This window comes from Epinephelus moara, chromosome 11, assembly GCF_006386435.1.
Source record: "Epinephelus moara isolate mb chromosome 11, YSFRI_EMoa_1.0, whole genome shotgun sequence".
NCBI classification, from domain to species: Eukaryota; Metazoa; Chordata; class Actinopteri; order Perciformes; family Serranidae; genus Epinephelus; species Epinephelus moara.
The window spans coordinates 2,713,554-2,736,541 of NC_065516.1; the positions used below are offsets into that span (position 1 = coordinate 2,713,554).

Below are 22,988 nucleotides of genomic sequence, written 5' to 3' on the forward strand. Positions count from 1 at the left end.
GAATGGAAGGATACATGAACAAATTAAAGAGAACCAAGCAAAGAAGGAAAGAGAGCTAAAGAAAGGAAGAAGCTCAGAAGAAAGGAAGACAGATAAAGAGGAAAGGAGGAAGAAGGAAAGAAATCAAAATGAGGAAAGGTGGTAGGGAGGAAGAGGGGGAGAAAGGAAGAATGAAAGTAGTAAGGGAAATGGAAGGAAAAGAAGAGAGCCAAATAAGCAAGGAATGATGCAGAAGGGTAAAGGGGAAGGGAGGAAGATGAAAAGGAGGTAAAATAAGGACAAGTTTAAGAGGGAGAGGGACAAAAGGAAGGATGACAGAGGAAAAAAGAGAGAAAACAAAATAGGGAAGGAAGGAAGAAAAAGAAGGAAAGAATAAAGTGCAGAAGGAAGAAATAGAAAAAGAGAACCAAAGCAAGGAAGAAAGAAAAAGAAGGGGAAGGTAGAAAGGATCAAGGAATTAAAAAGGGAAAGGTCAAAGAAATGAAGGCAGAATGAAGGACTGAAAACGAAAGAGGAAAGGAAGGACACAGAAAGGAAGAAATGAAGGAAAACATCAGTAACACATGTCCGTTTCACTTTAACATGTCAAACCTTTGTCACAGTAACAGTCGCCACGGAGAATGTGAGACCATGTTTCCGTGACAGCAAACATAATGATATTACACTATTACCCAGGTGGCCCTGGGGCAGGGGGAAAGACCAACCTAACACACACACACACACACACACACAGAGTTGTTTTCTATTTTCATTCAAAAAATCAACACACAGCACGGCTAATGACGTCTGCTGTGAGGTCGCGTTTTTTTAAGCCAGTGATGTCATATTGTGTGTGTGTGTGTGTGTCTGTCTGTCTGTCTGTCTGTCTGTCTGTCTGTCTGTCTGTGTGTGTGTGCGTGCGTGCGTGCGTGCGTGCGTGCGTGCGTGCGTGCATGCCTGCCTGCGTGCTATTTAGCTAAATGTAATAAGCATCCATGCTTTCATTGACAGATATAGAGAGAGGTGGGGAATTACCTCTTATCTTAGGTACAGACTTGGGTATGTCACTGTGTGTGTGTGTGTGTGTGTGTGTGTGTGTGTGTGTGTGTGTTCCTGCAGGTAGTAGCTGAGTCAGTGTGCAGCAGACTATGTGTACAGTGTGTGTGTAACATTATGACTCCATATAACATGAGGCACACCACTGATGCACATTTAAAAACTCAAAAACTTAAAATTAGCTGTTTTCATTCAGGAGTTTAGCGCACGACTGATATCAAACAACACATACAGATGATTCAAGCAGCTCTAGTGGAGTCACTGGCTGTCAACAGACATTTCATCAAACATTTAATTTGTTCGTTTATTTATATGGGTTATATTTTGGAGTAAATATCTAGTGTACCTGCAGTTCATCATAAACTAACCCAGTAGCCAGAATAAATGCTGTTATTGAACTTTTGACGCAAACCATGATTACATTTCTGCAAGTTCTTATGAAGCGGGTACATTGAATCTTTTCAACAACGCTGTGATTAACGTGTTAACCACTTGGTTATGTGTAGGAGAAACATCACTGGAAACACAGCCACAGGTCACTAAAATTCACCTACATTTGAGGACTATAACTCTGCTTGAAACACAACCACATCTCCCAAAAATACAGCCACATTAAGGGGCTAAAATTTTGCTAGAAACACAGCTACAGGTAACTAAAAAACACCCATGTTTGGGTGCCAAAAAGCCTGTGGAAACACAGCCATGGGTCCCTAAGAAAACAAACACATTAGGGGGCTAAAAAGCCACTAGAAACACAGCCACATGTCACTAAGAAACACCCACACTGAGGGGCTAAAAACAATGCTGAAAAAAACAGTTATGGGTGGCAAAAAAAACCTCCCAAGTCAGGTGCCTAAAAATCTGCTGGAACCATAGCCACATGTCCCTACAAAAAACAAGTTGGATGCCTAAAAAGCCACTGGAAACACAACCACTAAAATTCAGCTACATTTGAGGACTAAAACTTGAAACACAACCATGTCTCTGAAATACACCCACACTGAGGGGCTGAAATTTTGCTAGAAACACAGCTACAGGTAACTAAAACACATCCATATGTGTGGAAACACAGCCATGGGTCCCTAAGAAAACATCCACATCTGGGGGCTAAAAATAATGCTGAAAAAACAGCTACAAGTGGCAAATAAACCCAAAAAAACTCCCAAGTCTGACAGATCGCTGTCACTTTTGAATTCAGAAATAAAAATATATGCTAAAGTCCTGGCTTCACGGATTGAGACACACATGACAAAATTAGTACATTGCGACCTGACTGGGTTTATAAAATCACGTCAAGCAGCTGATAATATGCGTAGACTTCTCCATGTGTTATATTTTTCTAAAGATATTGAGTCCCCATGTGCTATCATTGGACGCTGAAAAAGCTTTCGATAGACTCGAATGGAATTATCTCTGGCTGGTTTTGGAAGCTTTTGGTCTTGGTACTAACTATATTAAGATGATTAAGGTACTCTATTCTAATCCCTCAGCTAGGGTCATCTCAGGCAACATTTTTTCCTCCCCTTTCCAATATCGAGAGGCTCCCACCAAGGTTGTCCTCTGTCCCCTCTTTTGTTCGCTCTCTCCCTCGAACCTCTTGCGCAGACAATTAGACAACACTCCACTCTCTCGCCCATATCCTTCTGCAACACTTCACATCATATATCATTATTCACTGACGACATTCTGTTATACATAAATAACACGTCAGTGTGTATCCCAATAGTATTAGAGGTGTTTGAGGAGTTCAGCGCTCTCTTGGGCTATAAAATTAACTGGACTAAATCTTCACTGATGCCCCTTAACTCATCTCTCGACGCTTCCACATTGCCAACGCACATACCAGTGGTTGGGAGCTTCAAATACTTGGGCGTGGATGTCTTCCTCTCCTTGTTCTCCATCTCTAGCAAGAATTTCCAAGGTATTATGAGGCGGGTGGAGGCGGACTTGGTAAGGTGGACGCGTCTCCCAAATTCCCTACAAACACGTGTGTCAATAATCAAAATGGACATCCTTCCTAGAGTGAACTTTTACTCTAATATGATACCCCTTTCCCCGCCTAATGGCTATTGGGACAAGATGCATAGTTTAATATCAAAGTTTATCTGGGGTGGGGGACGTCCACGCGTCAAGCTAACTACTCTTCAGCGCAATAAACAATAAACAACACTCAGTGGGGAGGACGGCTGGATCTATGTTAAAGTGGCACACACAAAGTCCTATTTTTCATAACTATTCTCAACTCACTGGTGGGGTGCCTTTTTCTTTTAGGGAGTGGAGTGATGGAGGGGTTAATGTCATGTCATCTGTGATGATAAAGGTCTTAGGACGTTTAATGATTTACGAGCTACTTATGATCTGCCAGGTACATCTTTTTTCCTCTATTTGCGCCTTAGATCTGCGATGCGAGCGTACGGTGTGCCCTGGGGTACTCCCCTTGCCACTCACAAGTTACGCACGTTATTAGATGTAGGAGTAAGGTCGAGAGGCCTAATTTCTGCTCTTTACTCTTTTTTACTGAAACCCTGTAGTGGGCCTCTGGCTGTTCATCAAGTGTGGGCTACAGACCTTGGTCTATCCAATGACAAAATATGTTGGTTGACTGTCTGGGACAATTTAGACAAAACATCAAAAAACCTTAATCATAAACTTATACACTTCAAACTCATACATAGAATGTATCTTAAGCCAAGAAAACGATTCCTCATGAAGCTCATACATTCTCCTGTTTGTGATCTATGCTCTCTGGGTCATGTGGGATCTTTCTGACATATGTACTGGGAATGTCCTGATGTGGCATCATTTTGGAAATGAATATCTTCTACTTTGTCAGAGTTATTGGAGGTAGACATACCATGCTCTCCTAGAATACTACTTTTGAATGACACCTCACCATTGAGCCTGTCCTCTACTCGAACTCACACTCTATTTGCGGGGTTGACTGCAGCTAAAAGAATGATAGCTGGAAACATAGCCACAGCTCCCTAGAAAACACCCACATTAGGGGGCTAAAATATTACTACAAACACAGCTACAGATAGCTAAAAAACACCCATGTTTGGGGGCCAAAAAGCCTCTGGAAACACAGCCACAGGTCCTTAAAAAAATACCCACATTGGGGGGCTAAAATTCCCTAGAAACACAGCTACAGGTCACTAAAAACACCCGTGTCCCAAAAAAACAACCACAGTAGGGGGTTGAAAAGCCACTAAAAACACAGCCACATGTTGCAAAAAAAACACCCAAGTTGGGTGCCTATAAAGCCGCTGGAAACACAGCCATTGCTAAAAAACACCCACGTTTGGGGACTAAAATGCCACAGAATAGACAGCGATTGTTCCTCTAAAGCCGCTGAAAACACAGCAATGACTCGTTAAAAAAATATTGGTTTTGTTGTTAGTTGGTCTTTACCAATGGTCTACAGTGGGCGTCTAGTCAAGGTGACACACCATCCACCATCCCCTCCACCTGATATATTAGATTTAAAAAAGTTAGGATGATATGTGTGAAATCTGCAAATGTAACATATTTGTGGTTTGCAGAAACTTGGCAACTGCACTGCAGAAACAGTATGATGCCTTTGTCCCTCTGCTTTTAGTCTGAAAGTCTTTTGTCTTAAAAGTCCAATTCCTGTTGTATCCTGCAGACCTGCTTTTCTGAAAGCCTCACGTGTGTGTGTACATGTGTGATTGTGTGCGCGCAGCTGCACAGACTGACGCAGGTGAGCAGATGTTTGGTTTGCCGTTTCTCTTCATGACAAACGAGCGGCTGAATGTGTTTCCCTGAGCCAGCACTTCAACTGCAGCACACCTGCCACCAGACACTCTTGCTCTCCTCTTTCTCTCCTCTCTCCTCTTCTTCCTTTCATCTCACTCTCTCATTATATGTGTTCACCAACTTTAATCATCATGACTTTTGTCTGAGTCTCCAGAGCTGTTAGAAAAACCACAAATCAGCAGTTTGAATAATCAAATTAAACTGACTTGATTAATTTCACATGTTCTGGGTTTGATAAATCATTCAATAATGAGACGAAACATCTCCATGGAGACAGCTTTCATTAAATGAGAGGGGAAACCACACAGGTACAGAGGAAGTTGGTAGTAAAATCTTAAAATAATTAATGAACACTGCAAAATACTTTTTGCACAAATTATCAAAGCAGAAAGTGTTTCTCAAAATATGTTAAAAACAGCATCAAATATAAATTAAAACATTTAAAAATGAAAACCTAATAAATACTGACAAAAAATATTTGATAGGTGAAGATAGAGTTGCAAGATGGATAACAAAGGTTTAATCTGGTGGTGAGCGTACAGAAAAAGTTTAAAAGTTAAATAATTTCAATCCTAATTTTTCATTTGACTCTGAAAAACATGTTGCACAGCCGTGGCCTTCACATCACAGAAGTGCCAGTGTAATAAAGTACGGCTATTCCCAACAAAGTTACTAACACAAGAAGCTCTGAGTTTGTTTTAATGAATTCATTTTGGTTTGTTGCCAAGAGAAAAGTAATTCTTAGTTGCTTGTAAATCACCTTTTGTGTCCTTGTGTTGCACCAAGTGTTTTGTGTCTGTGGCCATGTTGTAGCATCGTGTGGAGACGTAATACTTCTCACATTCAGAGAGCTTCACACAGTGAGGTGCAGACTGTTACAGAGCCAAGTCCACCGAAATAAATAAAGACACAGTTTGACAACTGTTTCCCCTTTTAACTGTGTTTTCTTAAGTATACAATCACCTGAAAATAAGAATCCTTGTGTTTTTTTTACCTTGAAAGAGCTGTTGGATCCTCATCTACAAAGATCGCCATATTGCACAGCCATTTTTCTACAGTAGCCCAGAATGGACAACCAAACACTGGCTCTAGATAGGGACATTCCAAGAACATTCTCACTCCGACCTTACCACATATCCACATTTGGTCATGAACTTTCCACATCCAGATAAAACACGCAAAATACACTTCCGTTTTGGCAGGAAATTTACTGTTCACATACAGTCCCTTTCAAAATAAATGCTCTGGGGCGTCGGTGTTGGACCCATCCACCACCCCTCCCGCCTGCCCTACACAGACTTTCACCTACCGTCTCCCGCCACATTTCCCCCAGACGCCTCTGGGCACGGTTAAACCATAACTACGACCAGCTGCGTTTCATGCCAGTGTTAAAGCATGGCTTTTTCATCTGTGTCTGACACTGGAAGTCACTTCCCAAGTGCTGGATTTGACGACTTCAGAGTGAGATCGCATTTCTCAGCATCACCTCTAAGTGTCGCCAAAGGATCAACAGCTGTAGAAACATGCGTACACCAGCCATGAAGTTGGCGTGAGGCACCGCACATTTCCACGGTCATTTCACTCTTGATACATCTGAACTTTGCCATGGAAAAGGACGTATGCCACGTTTTTGTGCGTACGCACCCTTTGTACTGTACATGAGGCCCCAGGTCTGTTCGTTTCAGAGAGGGAGAGACTTCGTGGATGATATGGCTACTACTAAAACCTCCTGGACACTGAAGGAATTCTAACCAGGAGGAGTTTAAGCTGGTTGCAATGGGCAATCCTCAAAACTAGATGCCATTAAATCTCCCTAAATCATACACACTTCTAGGGCTGCACGATTTTGGAAAAAACTGACAATGCGATTTTTTTTTTTTTTTTTGCGATGTATATTGCGATGTTAAAAAATACAAGAATTCTCACCAGATGACTTGAGAAGCTCTATTTGGAAAGAATTAGGTTGATTCACATAAGTGGAATTAACACAAGAGACAAAATAGACGTTATTTAACACTTTATTTTAAGTAGTAGTAGTCATCTTTTAGTTTTTTGTGCCGTAACGTTTGTTTGAGTTCTTGCTTTGCACTCATCATATAGCGCTCTGTGATGGTGAGTCAGGTGATCAAAAAGATTCGTTGTGTTACCTCGTGTTGTGGCGACAACGGCGAGGCAATGTCGGCACAGTACGCTCTATTGGTCGACATCACCTTTTTTATATACCAAATATTTCCATATTTCTGACATTGACCTTCTTTTGGGGACTAAAGTGCAACACACACTGCTGCCGGCGCTGCGCTGTGGCTGTCAAGTGCCCCCCCACCAACACACATTGGCAGCAGCGCGCAGCGGCACCATCGACACTAAAGTGTATTTCCCATCCCAGCCCGCTAGGTGGCTGTACCTACACTAGTTGCCAACGGTTGCCAACTGCTAGTAACGGAAGAAGAAGAAGAAAAACTTTGAGGCAACATTAACTTGGATTTCACGGGTGAGTTTCTTATCAAAATCGTCGTATTAAAAATTTGAAAAACTTAATAACGTCAAGCATCCAGATACCCCTTTGAAAGCTGCAACCAAAGTTGATACTACGGCGGTCGAGACGTACATAAAAGGCTTTTCTCGCAGCGCCAGCCGCGCTGGAAATAGAGCAGTGGGAGCCGCGCCGGTGTGGGTTTGTTCATAGAATATATGGAGGCAGGCGTTTTGACGCGCGGCGTTTTGACGCGCGGCGTTTTGACGCGCGGCGTATGGCGGCGGTATGTGCTGCACTTAATTCGTCCTTCGCAGTCTCTTCCTCTTGTCTATCACTCATCTTCTGCTTCTTCTGTTCAGCTTGGTGTGTGCTGTGTGACGGACTGCATGTGCATAGGAGGAGGAGCTGACTGTGAGCTGACTGCTCAGAGAGAGAGAGAGCGCAGAGCAAGGAGTCGCTTCAGAGATGCTTTTCTGAAACAAAAGAAAAGTTGACATGTTCTAAAAAAAAAAGAGAGAAAACATCGCACGTCCTGTGATGTGACTATCGCACATGCGCACATCGCGATGACAATATTTAAACGATGCATCGTGCAGCCCTACACACTTCACCTTTAAAGGGATAGTTTGGCCATTTTGCAACGGGTTGTATGAGGGGCCTATCAATGTATTACCTACAGTAGATGTCAGTCAGCACGCCCCCAGATTGGAAAAGCAGGCGGGGGTAGCAAAACCACGGAAGCAAAGCAATTTACTGCTGTGGAAGGGGGCATCAAAAATGTATTTAAACCACCCAAAAAACATATTAGTTTCAGTTTATGTTATATTTAAAATATCTTCACTGCTTAACCTTGCTAACAGCCCTTTCTGAAGGGGAACTGAAGCCGTTATCTTGCTCTCTTCAAAGCCAGACTCCATTGACAAAAAAAAAAAAAAAGTCATTTTACCTCACAGACCACAGGAGCTGCTGGTCCACCACTGCTGCAATCAGTTAGTTTTATTATTATTATTGTTTGACTTTGGTGAATCCAAACTACCTCAAGAGACCATCAACTCCTGTTTTTCTGTGAGGTCAAAATACTGTTTTTGTCAAAGAAATCTGGTGGCTTTGGAGAGAGCAATAAAACAGCTTCTTAGAGAAGGCTGTACGGCGCTACTCAAGCCTGCTTAGCCAAACTGGGGACACGCCGCCCGCCATTTACTGGAGATAATATACTGACTATGAATAAGTGCCTCATACAACCCCGCTCCAAAAGATCCAAACAATCCCCTGAAGAGTTTACTTCAGTTTCACCTGTTAATATATAAATGTACTGTGGAAATGAAGATGAACAAATACAGATAGAAATTTACATGGTGCACATTTTGACATGTTGTACCTGTAAGTAGCTCATTATGGTGCTCATTCAAACACAAAAACATCACAGGAACCAAACAGGTTAATAAATAAACACCTCTTTACTCTGTTTCTTATCCTCTCCACTCCTCTGTCCTCTCTCACCCTCCTAGTGGTTTTAGTAGCTCTCTCTCATTCTTCTTATCTCACGTGTCACACTGTTTTCCCAGGGGGCTTTGCTCATGGGGGTTTGTTGTGACTAGGAGAAGCACCAAAAACAGATCATGTTACCGCTCATTCATCACCAGCGGCCCCCCTGAGCTGTGGATGTTGTAGTTCTTCAGGTGTGTGTGTGTGTTTGTGTGTGTGTGCCTGTCTTGATGCCTGGCTGTTTCGAGGACAGCAGCTGCTTCCTGGACTCTCCTCGACTACCTGAGTTAAACTTTAGTCTAATACAGAGCTGAATGATTCTCTACAGAAGGTGAAGCAGTGAAAGGAGCACTCTGATCATTTACTGCCATAGAAATACTCTGTTATGAATAAAAGTCCTGCAGTCAGCATTTGTCTCACTAAATTTGATAGCTGATGATCTGATCATATGAAAGTGTTAAATGATTTTGTCTCCAATAAACATCAATATTTATAAAGTAATATTTATGTTGTGGATGCCAACGCACCACGTCCAACCAGATTTGAAACAAATTTATGTCTTTTCCATTAGCACTTCTTGCCGCGCAGAGTCAAACCACTCCACGTTACATCTGTATTTCTATTAGAAACAAACATGACAAGTTGTGCTGTGTTGCACCTGAAATGGAATATCTCCAGACTTGGGCCAGTGTGCACCCCTCTGCCTCCAAGTGGGTTGTGGTGACATCAAATGGGCTTCGTCATTATTATTCAGCATCAACATTCAGTGACTTTTCAGCCACATGTTTAAATAATCTCCCCTGCTGTAGCCAGACATAGCAGATAATTCATCAGTTTCAGTTATGTCACAAAAAAAGCAAAGAGAAAAGTGAATGGCAATTGCTTGGTCTGTGGATTAAACGCAAGCCCTGCTTGCTGTATGGAGTGAGAAGACCATGCAGGATGACTTGGCTGACACAACAAGAAAAGAGAAGGTCTACTGAGACACTGCAAGCATGCTGGAGGAGATGGGCATCCAGCCAACATTTGTGCCAAAATGTTCTCAATTCAACTTGTCAAATACCGCCGTTTTGTCAGTGGACCTACATGTCAAAATACTGCATGATGCGCTTAATACCCTCCTACAACAGTTTTGGATGTTCAGGGACGGCATGTTAATTATGCTCATTTCTGCATGTTACATTCATGCAGTTGTGGATGTTGGTTTCACATGGGAAATGAACAGCAGGCTCCCACATGAAGGTCTGGAGTTTGTTGATCCCTTCACCACCCACCAAAATTCCAACAACAGAGATGACTGGTTACTGGTAGATCAAAACCTTGAGTCAGGTGCTTATGGAGAATGGGAAAACAACAGGATACACAGGAGGACAATCCAGGCACTCTGAAAATATAAAAAAACGAGGAAGGAAATATTAAAAAGCCCTAATGTAGTGGCCAAATCATTAAAAAAGCCGTTTTTGGTTGTACAAAAACATTGTTGACCAAAAAACACAGGATGGGGGACAGAAAAATGTTCCATTTGGTTCACAATCAAAAGTGTTTCATCAGTTAAAAACACATCTTCAAGCAGGCAGCGGCAGGCGGCTGTTGAAGATGCAAAGCCTTCCCGCACTGAACTGACACAGTGGGTCACAATGAGTCAAGCCATCACATGTGTATTCAGAAGGCCTACTTGTTATTTACCTATTTCTTACTTTATAAACATGCATTGGATTGAAAACCACCCTTGTCCACCTCATTATCGTCACACAACAAACATATCAATTTTGTTTCTAAAGCCCAGTTCAGACCAAAGATTCGCAACAAGATGAAACCGTTTTAGAACGTTGCAGAGCGTCCTCGCTCCTCTGTTTCCGTCAGTGTCGGACGGTGGGTCGCTGCTGCTGCTCACTGTATGTGCTCATGCCCCGCCCACACACATTATCATTGACTAATTAATTGCCCTTGGTTATTAGTATTATTGTGGCATATTTATTATGAACACAGTCCATCTGATGCTTGTTTTGTCTGTGTTTTTTGCTGTTTCATCACTACAAATGCAACTGTGGCCAGTATCTCACTATCCTCACTCACATTTTAAGGAGCTACAAATAATATTCAGCCACAGAATCAGCCTGAAAAGCTGGAAATCACAAAAAAATTACAGAGAGTTGTTGCATAGAGATGATACACCATCTCATTGAGTTACATTGGTGTGAACCGGCAGGTTTGTAGAATGTTGCAGAGCAGCGCTTTGCAAGTAGGTGCCTGTTTCACCTTGTCTGTCATGTTTGGCCTGAACTGGGCTTAAAAGGCCCCAAATAAATTCCTGATAAAATAGATAATAGTTGATAAACTTTAAAATAATTAAATGAGTCTCACTTTAAATTAACGATATAAAGGAAATAAATGAATGAATGAATTAACCAACCAAAAAAAGTAGGTTTTTATCCATTTAGTCGACCATTGGCTTAGTTGTGCTTTGCCTTTCTGGTTTCTGTGTCTGTGCGAGTGTGTGTGTGTGTGTGTGTGTAGGAAAGGTGCAGGGTTGGCCCACTTCCCCGGGCTAATTGGTACGATCCGCTTAATGAGTTAAACGAGGTGAATTGGGGGATCAGGTGGTCCGCTGCAGCGGAAACTAACACACACACACACACACACACACACACACACACACACACACACACACACAGATGGCTCTTACTGTCATTAATCATAAACACATCCACAACTGAAGCATGGACACGTACACACATACTCTCACACATCATCATCATACACACTTCCTGCTGTGATTTTGCTGGTTTTCAGATGTGTTTCACCCACAACATCGGGTTCTTACTAAAGTTTTAACCACAACAGCTTTTTAAGGTCATGTGTCTAATTACTGTTGACAGTTTGTTTCCACTGCCCCCTGGTGGCCATTAAAATAAATTAAAGATGTCACTGATGTATAAACAGGTTAAATGAGTAAAGTGATGAAGAGATGAAGGAAGTCCTCTATCTGTCAGTGATGTGTTATTGGATTATTGGAAAGCAGCAAGGTCATTGGTCGAGCTGTCGGGGCATGTTGCCATGTTAACCAATCAACAGCATTGATCTATTGGTGTTTGGGTCGGAGCCCGCAGCCAATCAGATGTCGGCGTTTTGGAATGGTGGAAACCAGTTATGTGACAGCCGGACACCGATCAGTAGCAACACACAACACACACTCCGCCAGCTGGGATCAATACAAAACACACGCACACACACACACACACACACACAGGAACAGACGTTAGCTCATGCTTGTTTTTTTTTTCTCTTTTACACATTTACACACAAGCACAGACTCAAAGACACACACACTTTGTTACTCTGTCACGTGCAGCACACACACATCCATACACAGTCTGATGTTTATATTGATTTCCCTCCTGCTCATCTTACTCGAGTATAAAAGTGGTGTAAATCCTCTATTTAAGTAAAACATACTTCGCTAGACAGTGACAAAAGTACTCCATCACAAAACTACCAAAATAAAGGGTTAAAGTATTTTGTTTTGAATGTAATTACAGTAAACATAAGTTGAGAATTATTAAAAATAAAATATTCAGACTTTTTTCTTTCAGTATTTTATATTTTAAACTTTCAAGATTAAATGAAAAGGTCTAGTGTGTAGGATTCAGGGGGATATGTTGGCAGATATGTTTTCTTTCTTCCCCTGTCACCGTCTCTATTTTTGCTTTTATTTCATTTCTTTCACTGTCAATGGGAGACTGAGTTTCTCTTTAAAAAGTGCAAGATAGATTAAGTTTATTCATAATTTTCTTCTTTGTTATAGCTGCCCTCTAGAACTAAAATACTTTATATGTATGATGGAAATTTTAAACTAATGCATCTTTTTGATTTTATAAACAAATTTGTATTAAATCTGCTCAACATGTGTGTGGTTAGAAACATTTGGTTTTATCTTTGTTCCTCTGCTGCTACTGTTGTCATTGCATTTAACACTGTGTTCCATAATGTTTCAAGTGTAACCAGTGTAAGGTGGTCTTCATGTTAAGAGGAAATAAACTTCATAATTGACCTTTCGCTAAGCCCCGCCCCCTTGTGATAGTCAACAAGCTGTCGGAGAAAGCATGGAGCCCACACAGTAACTAATTGCATTCCCTGAAGAAATATTATCATATTTTTTGGAAAAATGAAAAAGTGATTTCAGAGAGAAGCAGACAGAGGGGTATACGACATATGATTGAAGGATACAGCTGCATATCCAGAATGTCAAACAGACTCAGCAGCAAAAACAGGTTAAAAAGATGAAGATAATCAGAGGCTAAAGCTGAACAATAGGCTACCAATGACAGTAAAAAAAAACACATCACCTGGTGATCAAGACAGAAAACAATGAATATAAAGGGAAACCTATAGCAGATATTGAACCAGCTGCCATGTGTGCAGATGAACAGTGTTGGCTGCCAGCACCCGGACCCCTGTCGCCGGATGGGCAAGGATCTCCTGGTAAAGTCAATCAATGTTCATTAAAAAGCAAAAGCAGCATGTGTATACATTCAGTAGGCTATACCTAACCCTACACTTTTCAGGGTTTGATTTTGGTTTTTGAAGGGGGAGGAAAGGTATGTCTCCTTCCAACCTCTCCAGGTAACGAGCATCACTAATACACAATGTGCCCCAGGCACAACATTTTGCTCCAAATCCACAAAACTAGCCTGAAAATGAAGGAAATCTGAAATGATTCTATTAGAGTCTGTGGAGTACAGCTGTGTTGGTGTCGGACCCTGGTCTGAGCCAGCCCAATGCTACGTTGTGATTGGCCAGTCTGTGCCTGGGGGCCGGACTTAGCAAGGGTTCATTTTTGAAATTCCCACCACTTTTTGTTATTACCAGCATTTACTTGTACTTTTACTTTCAATATTTAAATAAATTTAATATAATCAAATTACTTTTAATACTTAAGTACAGTAAATATCAAATATTGTGCAACATTTATTATTTCAATATTCTAATAGTTACTTTTATTTTCTACCAAAGTCATTGTCTGGTTTGATATCTGTACTTTTACTGAAGTATGGCTTTCAGGTTTGTCATCCACCACTGTGTGTGTGTGTTTAGTGATCCACCTTACACATCTGATACACTGACGCAATATGACACAACCATGTTTCTCACAACACACACACACACACACACACACACACAGGTCAGAGGTTGCTTCCTGATGTCAGATACTGGCCCGGTTTCCACTTACACAACTAGAAACTGGGAGGCTGCTGGTTCTAGTCGAGTAGTTACATAACAACTAATCAGCTGCAGATTGTGTGTGTGTGTGTGTGTGTGTGTGTGTGTGTGTGATAGATACAGAGAGACAGTGAGATGATACACTGATGTGCAGGGCCGTACAAACACTCCCCAGGGGGCCCTCCCGAATACATTACAGATATTGTTATTTGTCAGATCTTGTGTTTATTGTTTCCGTTTTTTGTATTTTTTGTTAATTACAGTGCAACAAAGACAACACCTTTTAAAATTAATGTTTTTTATCTGCATATTGATATTATTTCAAGTAAGTATAACAAACGTCAGTATAATGAACAAACTTCAGTAATTTGAAGATCATGTAAAGGCACAGTCCTTTATCTGAATGTAATAAAACAGGTACAGCCCCAACACCAAAATATGAAAGGCAAGGCAAATTTATTCATTTAGTACATTTCGGCAACAAGGCAATTCAGGGTGCTTTACATAAAACATCATAAGTGTTGAAACAAAGAGCAAAAGAAAGGCATTATCAAAAGACATTTAAATACATACACTTTAAAAGCCACCATTGAAGTGGACAACATATTATAGAGAACATATAGTATAAAATAAAAGACAAGCTAAATTATATTAAGACAGTTATAAACTACAATAATAGAAGTTCCAGTCATGTAATATTCAGTCTTTATTTCAAAGAAGTGGGAGTTGCAGCAGACCTGCAGTTTTCTGGGGATTTGTTCCACAGATGTAGTGCATACAAACTAAAAGCTTCTTTCTCCATGTTTAGTCTTGACTCTGGGGACACAAAGCAGACCTGTCCCTGAAGACCTGAGCGCTTTATAAACCAACAGTAGTATTTTGAAATTGATTCTCTGACAGACAGGAAGCCAGCGTACAATAAAGACCTCAGAACTGGAGTGATGTGATCCACTTTCTAGTATTGAAACCAGGCCAATGTTTTTATGAGAGAGTGAAGATGTACAGGTGGCAGTAATGCTCTTAAAAATGCAGCAACGCTTCAACAGTGGCAGGGAAAAAGAAGAGGACTGCTGGTAAGTAAAAATGTGTGTATACAACACAAAGTTTCAAACTTTTAAGAAAAGTCTGTTTTGCAAAGAAAAGCATTCAGCACAATGAGTTCAAACACATAATTAGTTTGCTCAGAAAACACCACAGGGTGCCTGTAAGAATATGCTTTATTCAAATTACAATTGCATATTTTGAAATGCTTTAAACTTTACATTTAGCATTGGCTGTCGAGACCTGAGCAGCTGCGAATGTGAATATGTTTATATGTATTTGAGTATGTATGCTGATACAGACGAACTGATTTCTGGCTTGTAGATTGTTTTGGATATGAAAACATTTCTTCTTCTTCTTCTTCTTCTTCTTCTTCTTCTTCATCATATGCATAGAAAAAAATCACAGGGAAAAAGGAACATCATTGTCTTATCTTATCCTCTTTATGTGAATCTGCTGACCCAACACACATCCTGAACCTTGAGTTTCATCCGTTGCCTTCAGGCTGACCGTTCATAATGCCAAACTTTACATCAATCTGGTACATTTGTAATCGTTATTGACTCTATTTCTGCAGTAACTTCACTTATTGCTGTGTTTACTCTACTAACGTTAGAGTTAGTGCTTGTTACTTCAGGAGCCACCATCGTTGGGCCTGCTTCTTTTCAGTTGGCCGATGTGCTGCTTAACACGTAACAGCGAGGGCCGGGAAAGCAGTTTAAATGGAGTGTAATGTGTCAGCCAGCGGCAGCGACCATGTAATTTCCAGCTGACAAAACAATGTTGGCCTACAGAGCTTAAGCCATGTCAGCTTTCCTGGTTGACAAATAATTGCCTGCATGGACAGTAATAATCCCAATATGATGTTATGTAAGTCTCAATGACAATCATCGGTTCTCTGTCTCAGCAATCTCCCTTGACTTGTCTTTGTTTGTATGGGCCATGTGGTTGTAGAGACAGATACGTCGCTGAAGGTGGATCCAGCGTATCTGCCGGCCCCCATAACAAGCAAATGGTGTGCAGATTTCGCCTACATGGTGCGCTGCAGGCATGCTGATGTGCTAATGGTGCAGACCCATTGTTCTGCAAGATGCAGCCTGCATTTTCAGTCATCAATTCTAATCTCTGATTGGCTCCTCACGTTGTCAAGTGCAGTGCAAATCCTTGATTTGCCCCAGTTAGATTTTAATTTGTGGATACGATGCAGGACTGATACAGTGATTGAAACAGAATGTTGAGCTCACATCATCAAGATGGTCTTACCAGGCTAGCCTACAGTCCACTGAGTCCTTGTCAAGTGCCTTCCAGCAATAGGCAACCAATGTGTCGGCAGGTCCGAGATCTGCTGGCTGTAATCAGAGTCACAGGAAGCCGCTACCTGATCCACCTGACCCACACACACTCACAGACACCACACACACGCACACACACACACACACACACACACACACACACGCTCACTCGGCTGTGGTTAAAGAGAAGCCAATCTGGCTAAGAGTAGCACTCCGACTCAGTGATCAGTTACCAAGAGGTCTCAGGCATTATTCATCACACTCTGAATAATCAACCTGCTATGGAAACTATGTTACCAAAGAGTGTATGTGTGTCAGTGGATCATGAAGTGTGTGTGTGTGTGTGTGTGTGTGTGTGTGTGTGTGTGTGTGTGTGTGTGTGTGTGTGTGTGTGTGTGTGTGTGTGTGTGCGTGTGTGTGGTGTCTGTGANACAAGCAGTGTGTGGTGATTTGTGTTTCCTGGTTTCTGTATGTGTCTTAAACAAGCATTTCATTAACACTCTGACCTCATTGTCAACACACACATCCTCGGTGATCCAGGCTGACATGTTCGTTACAACCACAGTCTGAATGTATGGAACAGAACAAACAGCAGACTGATGACACAGCTGTTTTCATGCGTCTGTGCAGGCAATAGCCATGGTCGGAGGCATTATGTTTTCCACCAGCAACAAATTTGTTTTTTTTTAGTGAAACACCTTCAGCAATTATTGGATGGATTACCGTTAATTGTGGTTCACACATTCATGATCCCCTCTGGATTTATTGGAATAACAGTGATGATCCATATTCTCACTCAGTAGTATCAACCTGGTCAACATTTTAATTTGTGCAATACTTTGTTTTTTGACTAAATAGACACAATTGTATTCCCATCAGCCTCAGCCATACTTTGTATTTAGTAGTCACTTGAAACCCCCCCATTTCCACTGGATGCAGCTAAATTGCATCCAAGGTCCGCTGCAGCTACCTGACACTAATCTAGTGCTATTGTAGCCAATTCATCAACTGCGTCAGCTGCATGGATGGATTACTGACCAGGTCTAACAGGCACAGACCCAGTCCCAGAGGTCCAAAGTGTCAGGGCCCCACTGGCTGTGACCAACAAAATGTCACTCAAACTGAACTGACCAGGGAGAGACTCAAAATGACCTCAAACAGACATAAAGTGGCTACAAAGAGATGCAGCAGCTGCAAAGGGGAACAAAGAGACTCACAGTGCTGACAAAAATGGGCAAAACCACAACAAAGAGACATAAAATGGCCATCAAGAAATATAAAGCAACTATCCAGGAACACAAACAACACCAAAGAGATCCAATACAGCTGCAAAGAGACACGAAGAGACTCACAATGACTACAAAAAGGGGCAAAACAACCACAGAGACACAAAACGACCACAAAGAGATGCAAAACAGCTGGAAAGAGAGACAAAGAGACTATGGTATGGGTTAACACAGCCACACGACACACAAAATGATTACAAAGAGACGCAAAGCAACTACAAAGAGATTTAAATGATTACAAAGACACAAAGACACAAAATGACTACAGAAAGGAACGTAAAGATAGCCTACACAGAATGATAACAAAGAGATGCAACACAACTACCAAGAGACACAAAATGACCATAAAGATACATAAAATGACTGTAAAGAGACACAAAACAACCAAAAAGAGATGCAAAACAGCTGCGAAGAGCCACAAAGAGATTTATGACTACTATGAAGAGTGGCAAAACAACCACAAAGAGACTCAAAATTATTACAAAAAAAGATGCAAAGCAACTACAAAGAGATTTAAAATTATTACGAAGAGACACCCAAACAAGAAGGGGCAAATAACCACTGACACAAAAAACAAAGCAAAGCAACTACAACCAAAGACTCAAAAAATAAAACAAAGAGATGCATAACAACTATAGAGACAAACAAAGCAGCTGCAAAGAGACACAGAGCAACTACAAAGAGATTCAAAGTGACTCCAAAGAGAGGCAAAACAACCACAGACACAAAATAAATTACAAAGAGACACAAAACAACAACAAAAAGTGGCTGAACAGCTGTAAGGTTGGTGTGCCTTGCTCCTGTGGAGGAGAGGTGGTGGGGTCCTCTGCATGCCCAGGGGCCCACTGTCTCATATTCAGCCTATGCTGAGCTGATGGTTTTGTAGATAATGATGCAATCTTACTGTACAGATGTCACGACAGGTATAACACTACAGGTGTGTCAACTCTCTTTAACTAATAAAGGTTAAAGTTAAAACTGACACCTTCTCTCTCTCTTTCTTTCTCTGTCTGTCTGTCTGCAGCTGTTGAACCTCTTCCTGGCTCTGCTCCTCAGCAGCTTCAGCTCCGACAACCTGTCAGCTCCCGATGACGATGGCGAGATGAACAACCTACACATCGCCATCCACAGGATCACTAGAGGCCTGGCCTGGTGCCGCAGACAGGTATCAGTATGTCTGTCCGACAGACAGTATACCTGACTGTGCACCTGTCTGAATCATGTTATGTTCTGTGTCTCACGCTGTCTTTTCTTTTTCTCTGTTCTGTGTGATGCAGGTGGTGGATTTCTTCAATGGGAATCTAAAGCGCCGCCGTCAGAAGAGAAAAGAGGCCAAAGCCATGATGAAGCTCAAACGCTTGAGCACCATCCACACTGAGGCCAATGGAGCTGTCATAGGTAACACACACAGAGAGACCACACAGGATGCTGGGGGATGGAAAAATGCTGCAGCCAGAGAGTTAGATGAGAAGTTCAATATCACTCTCATATCTGTCTGTTAGATACTCAGCTACAGCCAGCAACTTGACCTGTAATGGAGTATTTTCACAGAGTGGTATTAGTACTTTTACTGCAGTAAAACTTAAGGGTTACTTTGGATTTTTTAAAGTAGGGTTGTATAAGGTGCTTATCCATAGACAGTGTAATATTTTCACTGCTGTACCTTACAGTCAGACAGTGATTTCCACAGGGAATAAAGCCATTATTTTGCTCTCTTTAAAGCCACCAGACTTCTTTGACAAAAACACGAATTTCACCTCACAGAACATGGGAGCTGCTGGTCTACTGCTGCGTCAGCTGGTTAGTTTGTTTGTGGGGTAATGTGTGATTTTTGGGTCCAAACTGATGCCAGCTTCAGACTACATGACATTTTTGTCTGTTCCAACAGTCACTATCTCAGATAAGGTGATTGTGGAGTCATAAAATCTTGCTGTAACTTTGCTGTCAAACATGACAGACTACACGCTGGTGCACGACCAATCATCCCTGGTCGTCTTTCGCAATGTTTCAAATGATGGCGTGGTGCATTAAATTTAACAGGGCAAACAGGAGTGGATTAAAAGTAAAAATAGATTAATGCTGTAGGGAATGAGAAATAAAGGCCTGCGTCTGCTGTAGTCTGTTTCAAATGAAGCTGGTTGCCTATGCAGTTGTGGTGAGTAAAAGCCCCGCCACTATTTTTTAATTTTATTACTTTATATCCACCTCCATTATAAAGAAATAACATTGTTTGCTAGCTTGATGCTAATGGCAGTACTCATCAGGTTGAAAAAGTGCCTCTGCTGTTTCATGCCATCATTTTCCCCTTTTACTCTGTGTGGTAACGTCCCAAGAGGTAATATCAAAAAGGCTGGGGTGTTGTTGCCATACAGCTGTCCATGGCAGCAGATCACTCTGTGTTTTTTTTATTGTGTGACGGGAGAAGTCGTGGAAGACAAAAAGAAAATCAAACATGCTGGGGACAGCAAAAACATACACACAATTGCAGACAAACAAAATCCCATCATAAACCTACTCTTCCCTCTTGCAGCTCTGCACCCATGGTTCAAATGATCTCCCTTAAAGGTGAACCATCAACCTTCCCCACAATGACCTCTTTAACTTTTATTTTTTAAAATTGCCTGTGTTTAGCTTTGTGTCATTTGCAGGGGCAGGTTGTTCAGTAAGGAAATCCCAGTTTAGAAAAATGATCTTCTTGCTATTTTACCATCAACATGATGAACACTGCAGGAGATAATGTATGCTCTTGTGTTGAAATTGCGATACATATATGTAGTAACATTGTGGTAAAGAAACCTAATTCAAGCCACACACCTTAACCAAAAACTGAATGTTTAGATTTGAATTCATAAGGAGCACCACTGGGAGGCTACAGAAAGAAAAACCTAAAAAAAAAAGTGGTCCTGCCCTTTAAGTCTGCAGTAAGACTGAAATAATTTATTTTAACAACCAGAACATTGTTCAGTCAATTAAGATATAAAGTTACGAATTTAAGCTACAGCCAGTGATAAATTACCCATTTAGTGATCGATACTGTGCAATACTGTTGTCTCCCCCACAAATAATCTATTAACTTTTTCTAATTTCTGATGTCTGAGCATCCGTGAACACACCAACCAGGAGTTTAGAGATCTTTTTAGAGATTTTTTTTAAAAAATGTGACTAAATGTTGATTAATGTACCTCAACTTTGATTCGTGTGTTTGTATCTGTCTCAGGCCGTCATGTGGAGAAGTATGTGGTGCCAGAGGATGACAGCTACATGACAAACCCAAACCTGACCATCAGCGTCCCTATCGCCCCTGGAGAGTCGGACGTAGAGTTCCCAGAGGAGGAGGAGGAGGAAGAGGAAGGGGAGGGGGAGGAGGAGCAGAGCGAGGGCTCTGAGGAAGAGGAGGAAAGGGAGGAGGTAGGGAGGAGATCTGACTGTCTGCTGACCACACTGTGTGGCTTTTTAGTTCACACACACACACACACACACACACACATACAGGCGTCTGCGTCTGACGTAAACAAGCTCAGGTGTGTGTGGATGAGTCAGCTGTTGTTCCCCCCAAGGTTACCATCTAACAACTGGTGTGTCTGTCTGTGTTTGTGTTTGTGTGTGTGTGTGTGTGTGTGTGTGTGTGTGTGTGTGTGTGTGTGTGTGTGTGTGTGTGTAACGGATCAAACTTCACCTTTTTTTTAATCTTACATAACACTTTTACATTTAGTCTGAAGACTACGTAGCTGCGATTTTTTTTTAATACCGATTTTAGAGTTATTTCTGGTTAAGCAAAAAGGATATTACTCTTTTTTAAAAAAAAAAAAAAAAGGGTTGGGGTTCTAGATAATGTTGTCAGACATTTAAAATAACAAACTAAACCTGTCAGTGGCAGAAACGAGCACTTTTATTGGAGGTACATTGACGATGCTGACGTGCCCTGAGTGCTTCTATTGCAGCCTGGCCAGTGCTCTTGCTTGATACTGGACCAGTTTCAAAAACTTTTGTTACAATGAGTCACTTTGACGCAGAAATGTGGGAAAATAAAGTCCAGGTTGAAAAATACCCTTCAGCTCTGGATTTTTGAGTTTATTTAACAGGCAGAGAGCCACACAGCAACTCTTCAGCATGGTAGTGAATGCTTTGTTTTCCCCCTTGGTGAAGTTTCGTGGTCATTCTCATGAATATTGGATGTATCTACAGAGGTGGATGAGCCAGTGGCTAATAGCTAACAGTGCTAACAGCTAACAGTGCGAACACTGCTAACAGTGCCATCAGTGTTGACAGAGTTTATGGTGTTAAAGTACCGGGGCGGAGGGTGGGCGCTACACTTTGGCTACAGTGCCATTGCTGTAATCACCAGTTACCAATGTGTGAGCGCAGTGCAGAGCAGCAGTGATTAGCTAGGCAGTTGGATACACACAGGAACTCACATGCACGTGCTATGGGACTGTTTACCACAACAAACAGGGAAGCTCAGATTACGTAAACGTTAGTAATCTGAGTTTCCCTGTTTGCGATGAGCATGACTTCATTCTCTGCTCAGGACGCCATTACTCCACCATATATTTACATAGTAAATAATGGTTTGCTGCTGTATTAACACTTTTTTTAATTATTTATATTTTCAACTGTGCAATACTCTTCTGTTTCAACTGCTAAACTGCACAGTATGCCATACTGACCTGAAACCCTCTACATTTTTGTGCAATAACAATTCAACTGTGCAATTTTTACACTGTACACTAATATTTTATTTAATATTTAGTTCTCATCTTTTCTACTCTTACATTTGTATTTTGCACATTTGAAGTTCAATGTACATATTTGCACATATTTCTTATATTTCTTTTGCACATATTTGCACATATTTCTGATATTTCTTTTGCACATATTTGCACATATTTCTTATATTTCTTTTGCACATATTTGTCCTTATTTCATATATTTTTGTCCACATTTGGTACATATTTCAAATATTTCTTGTGCTCATATTCGTGCATTTACCATATCTTTTATTTTTAAGACAACATATCTCTTCTTATAGGTTTGTGTCTATATAGTATCAGAGCATTCATAAGGTGTCCCAGTTTACCCCTGGGGATCCACGAAGTATCCTGTATCTGAATCTGAAACATATTCTGAATATTACAGTATATCCCATGGAGACTTCCTCTCTCTCTTTCTGTGAACAGTGTCTTTGTGATAGCTCAATTTATAGCGCACACACACACACACACACAAACACACACACACACACACACACACACACACACACACAGAGTAAGAGGTTCCCTCAGATAGAATTGGAGCCCTGAGGCAGTGCATTATGGTCTGGCATTTTTCTCACTCTGCAACGCTGTGTGTGTGATGTGTTTGTGCTAAAAGGGTGTA

At 41.3% G+C, this 22,988-nt stretch overlaps 1 protein-coding gene across 1 annotated transcript in view; it reads left to right on the forward strand.

Moving 5' to 3' along the window:
• The window catches only part of LOC126397819 (sodium channel protein type 4 subunit alpha-like), a 365,246-nt gene that overhangs the window by 254,426 nt on the left and 87,832 nt on the right, over nucleotides 1-22,988 (forward strand). The window contains exons 20-22 of the mRNA XM_050056785.1: nucleotides 18,637-18,777; nucleotides 18,890-19,010; nucleotides 20,830-21,020. Coding sequence (XP_049912742.1) covers nucleotides 18,637-18,777; nucleotides 18,890-19,010; nucleotides 20,830-21,020 — 453 coding nt within the window. The remainder of the gene's footprint in view (nucleotides 1-18,636; nucleotides 18,778-18,889; nucleotides 19,011-20,829; nucleotides 21,021-22,988) is intronic.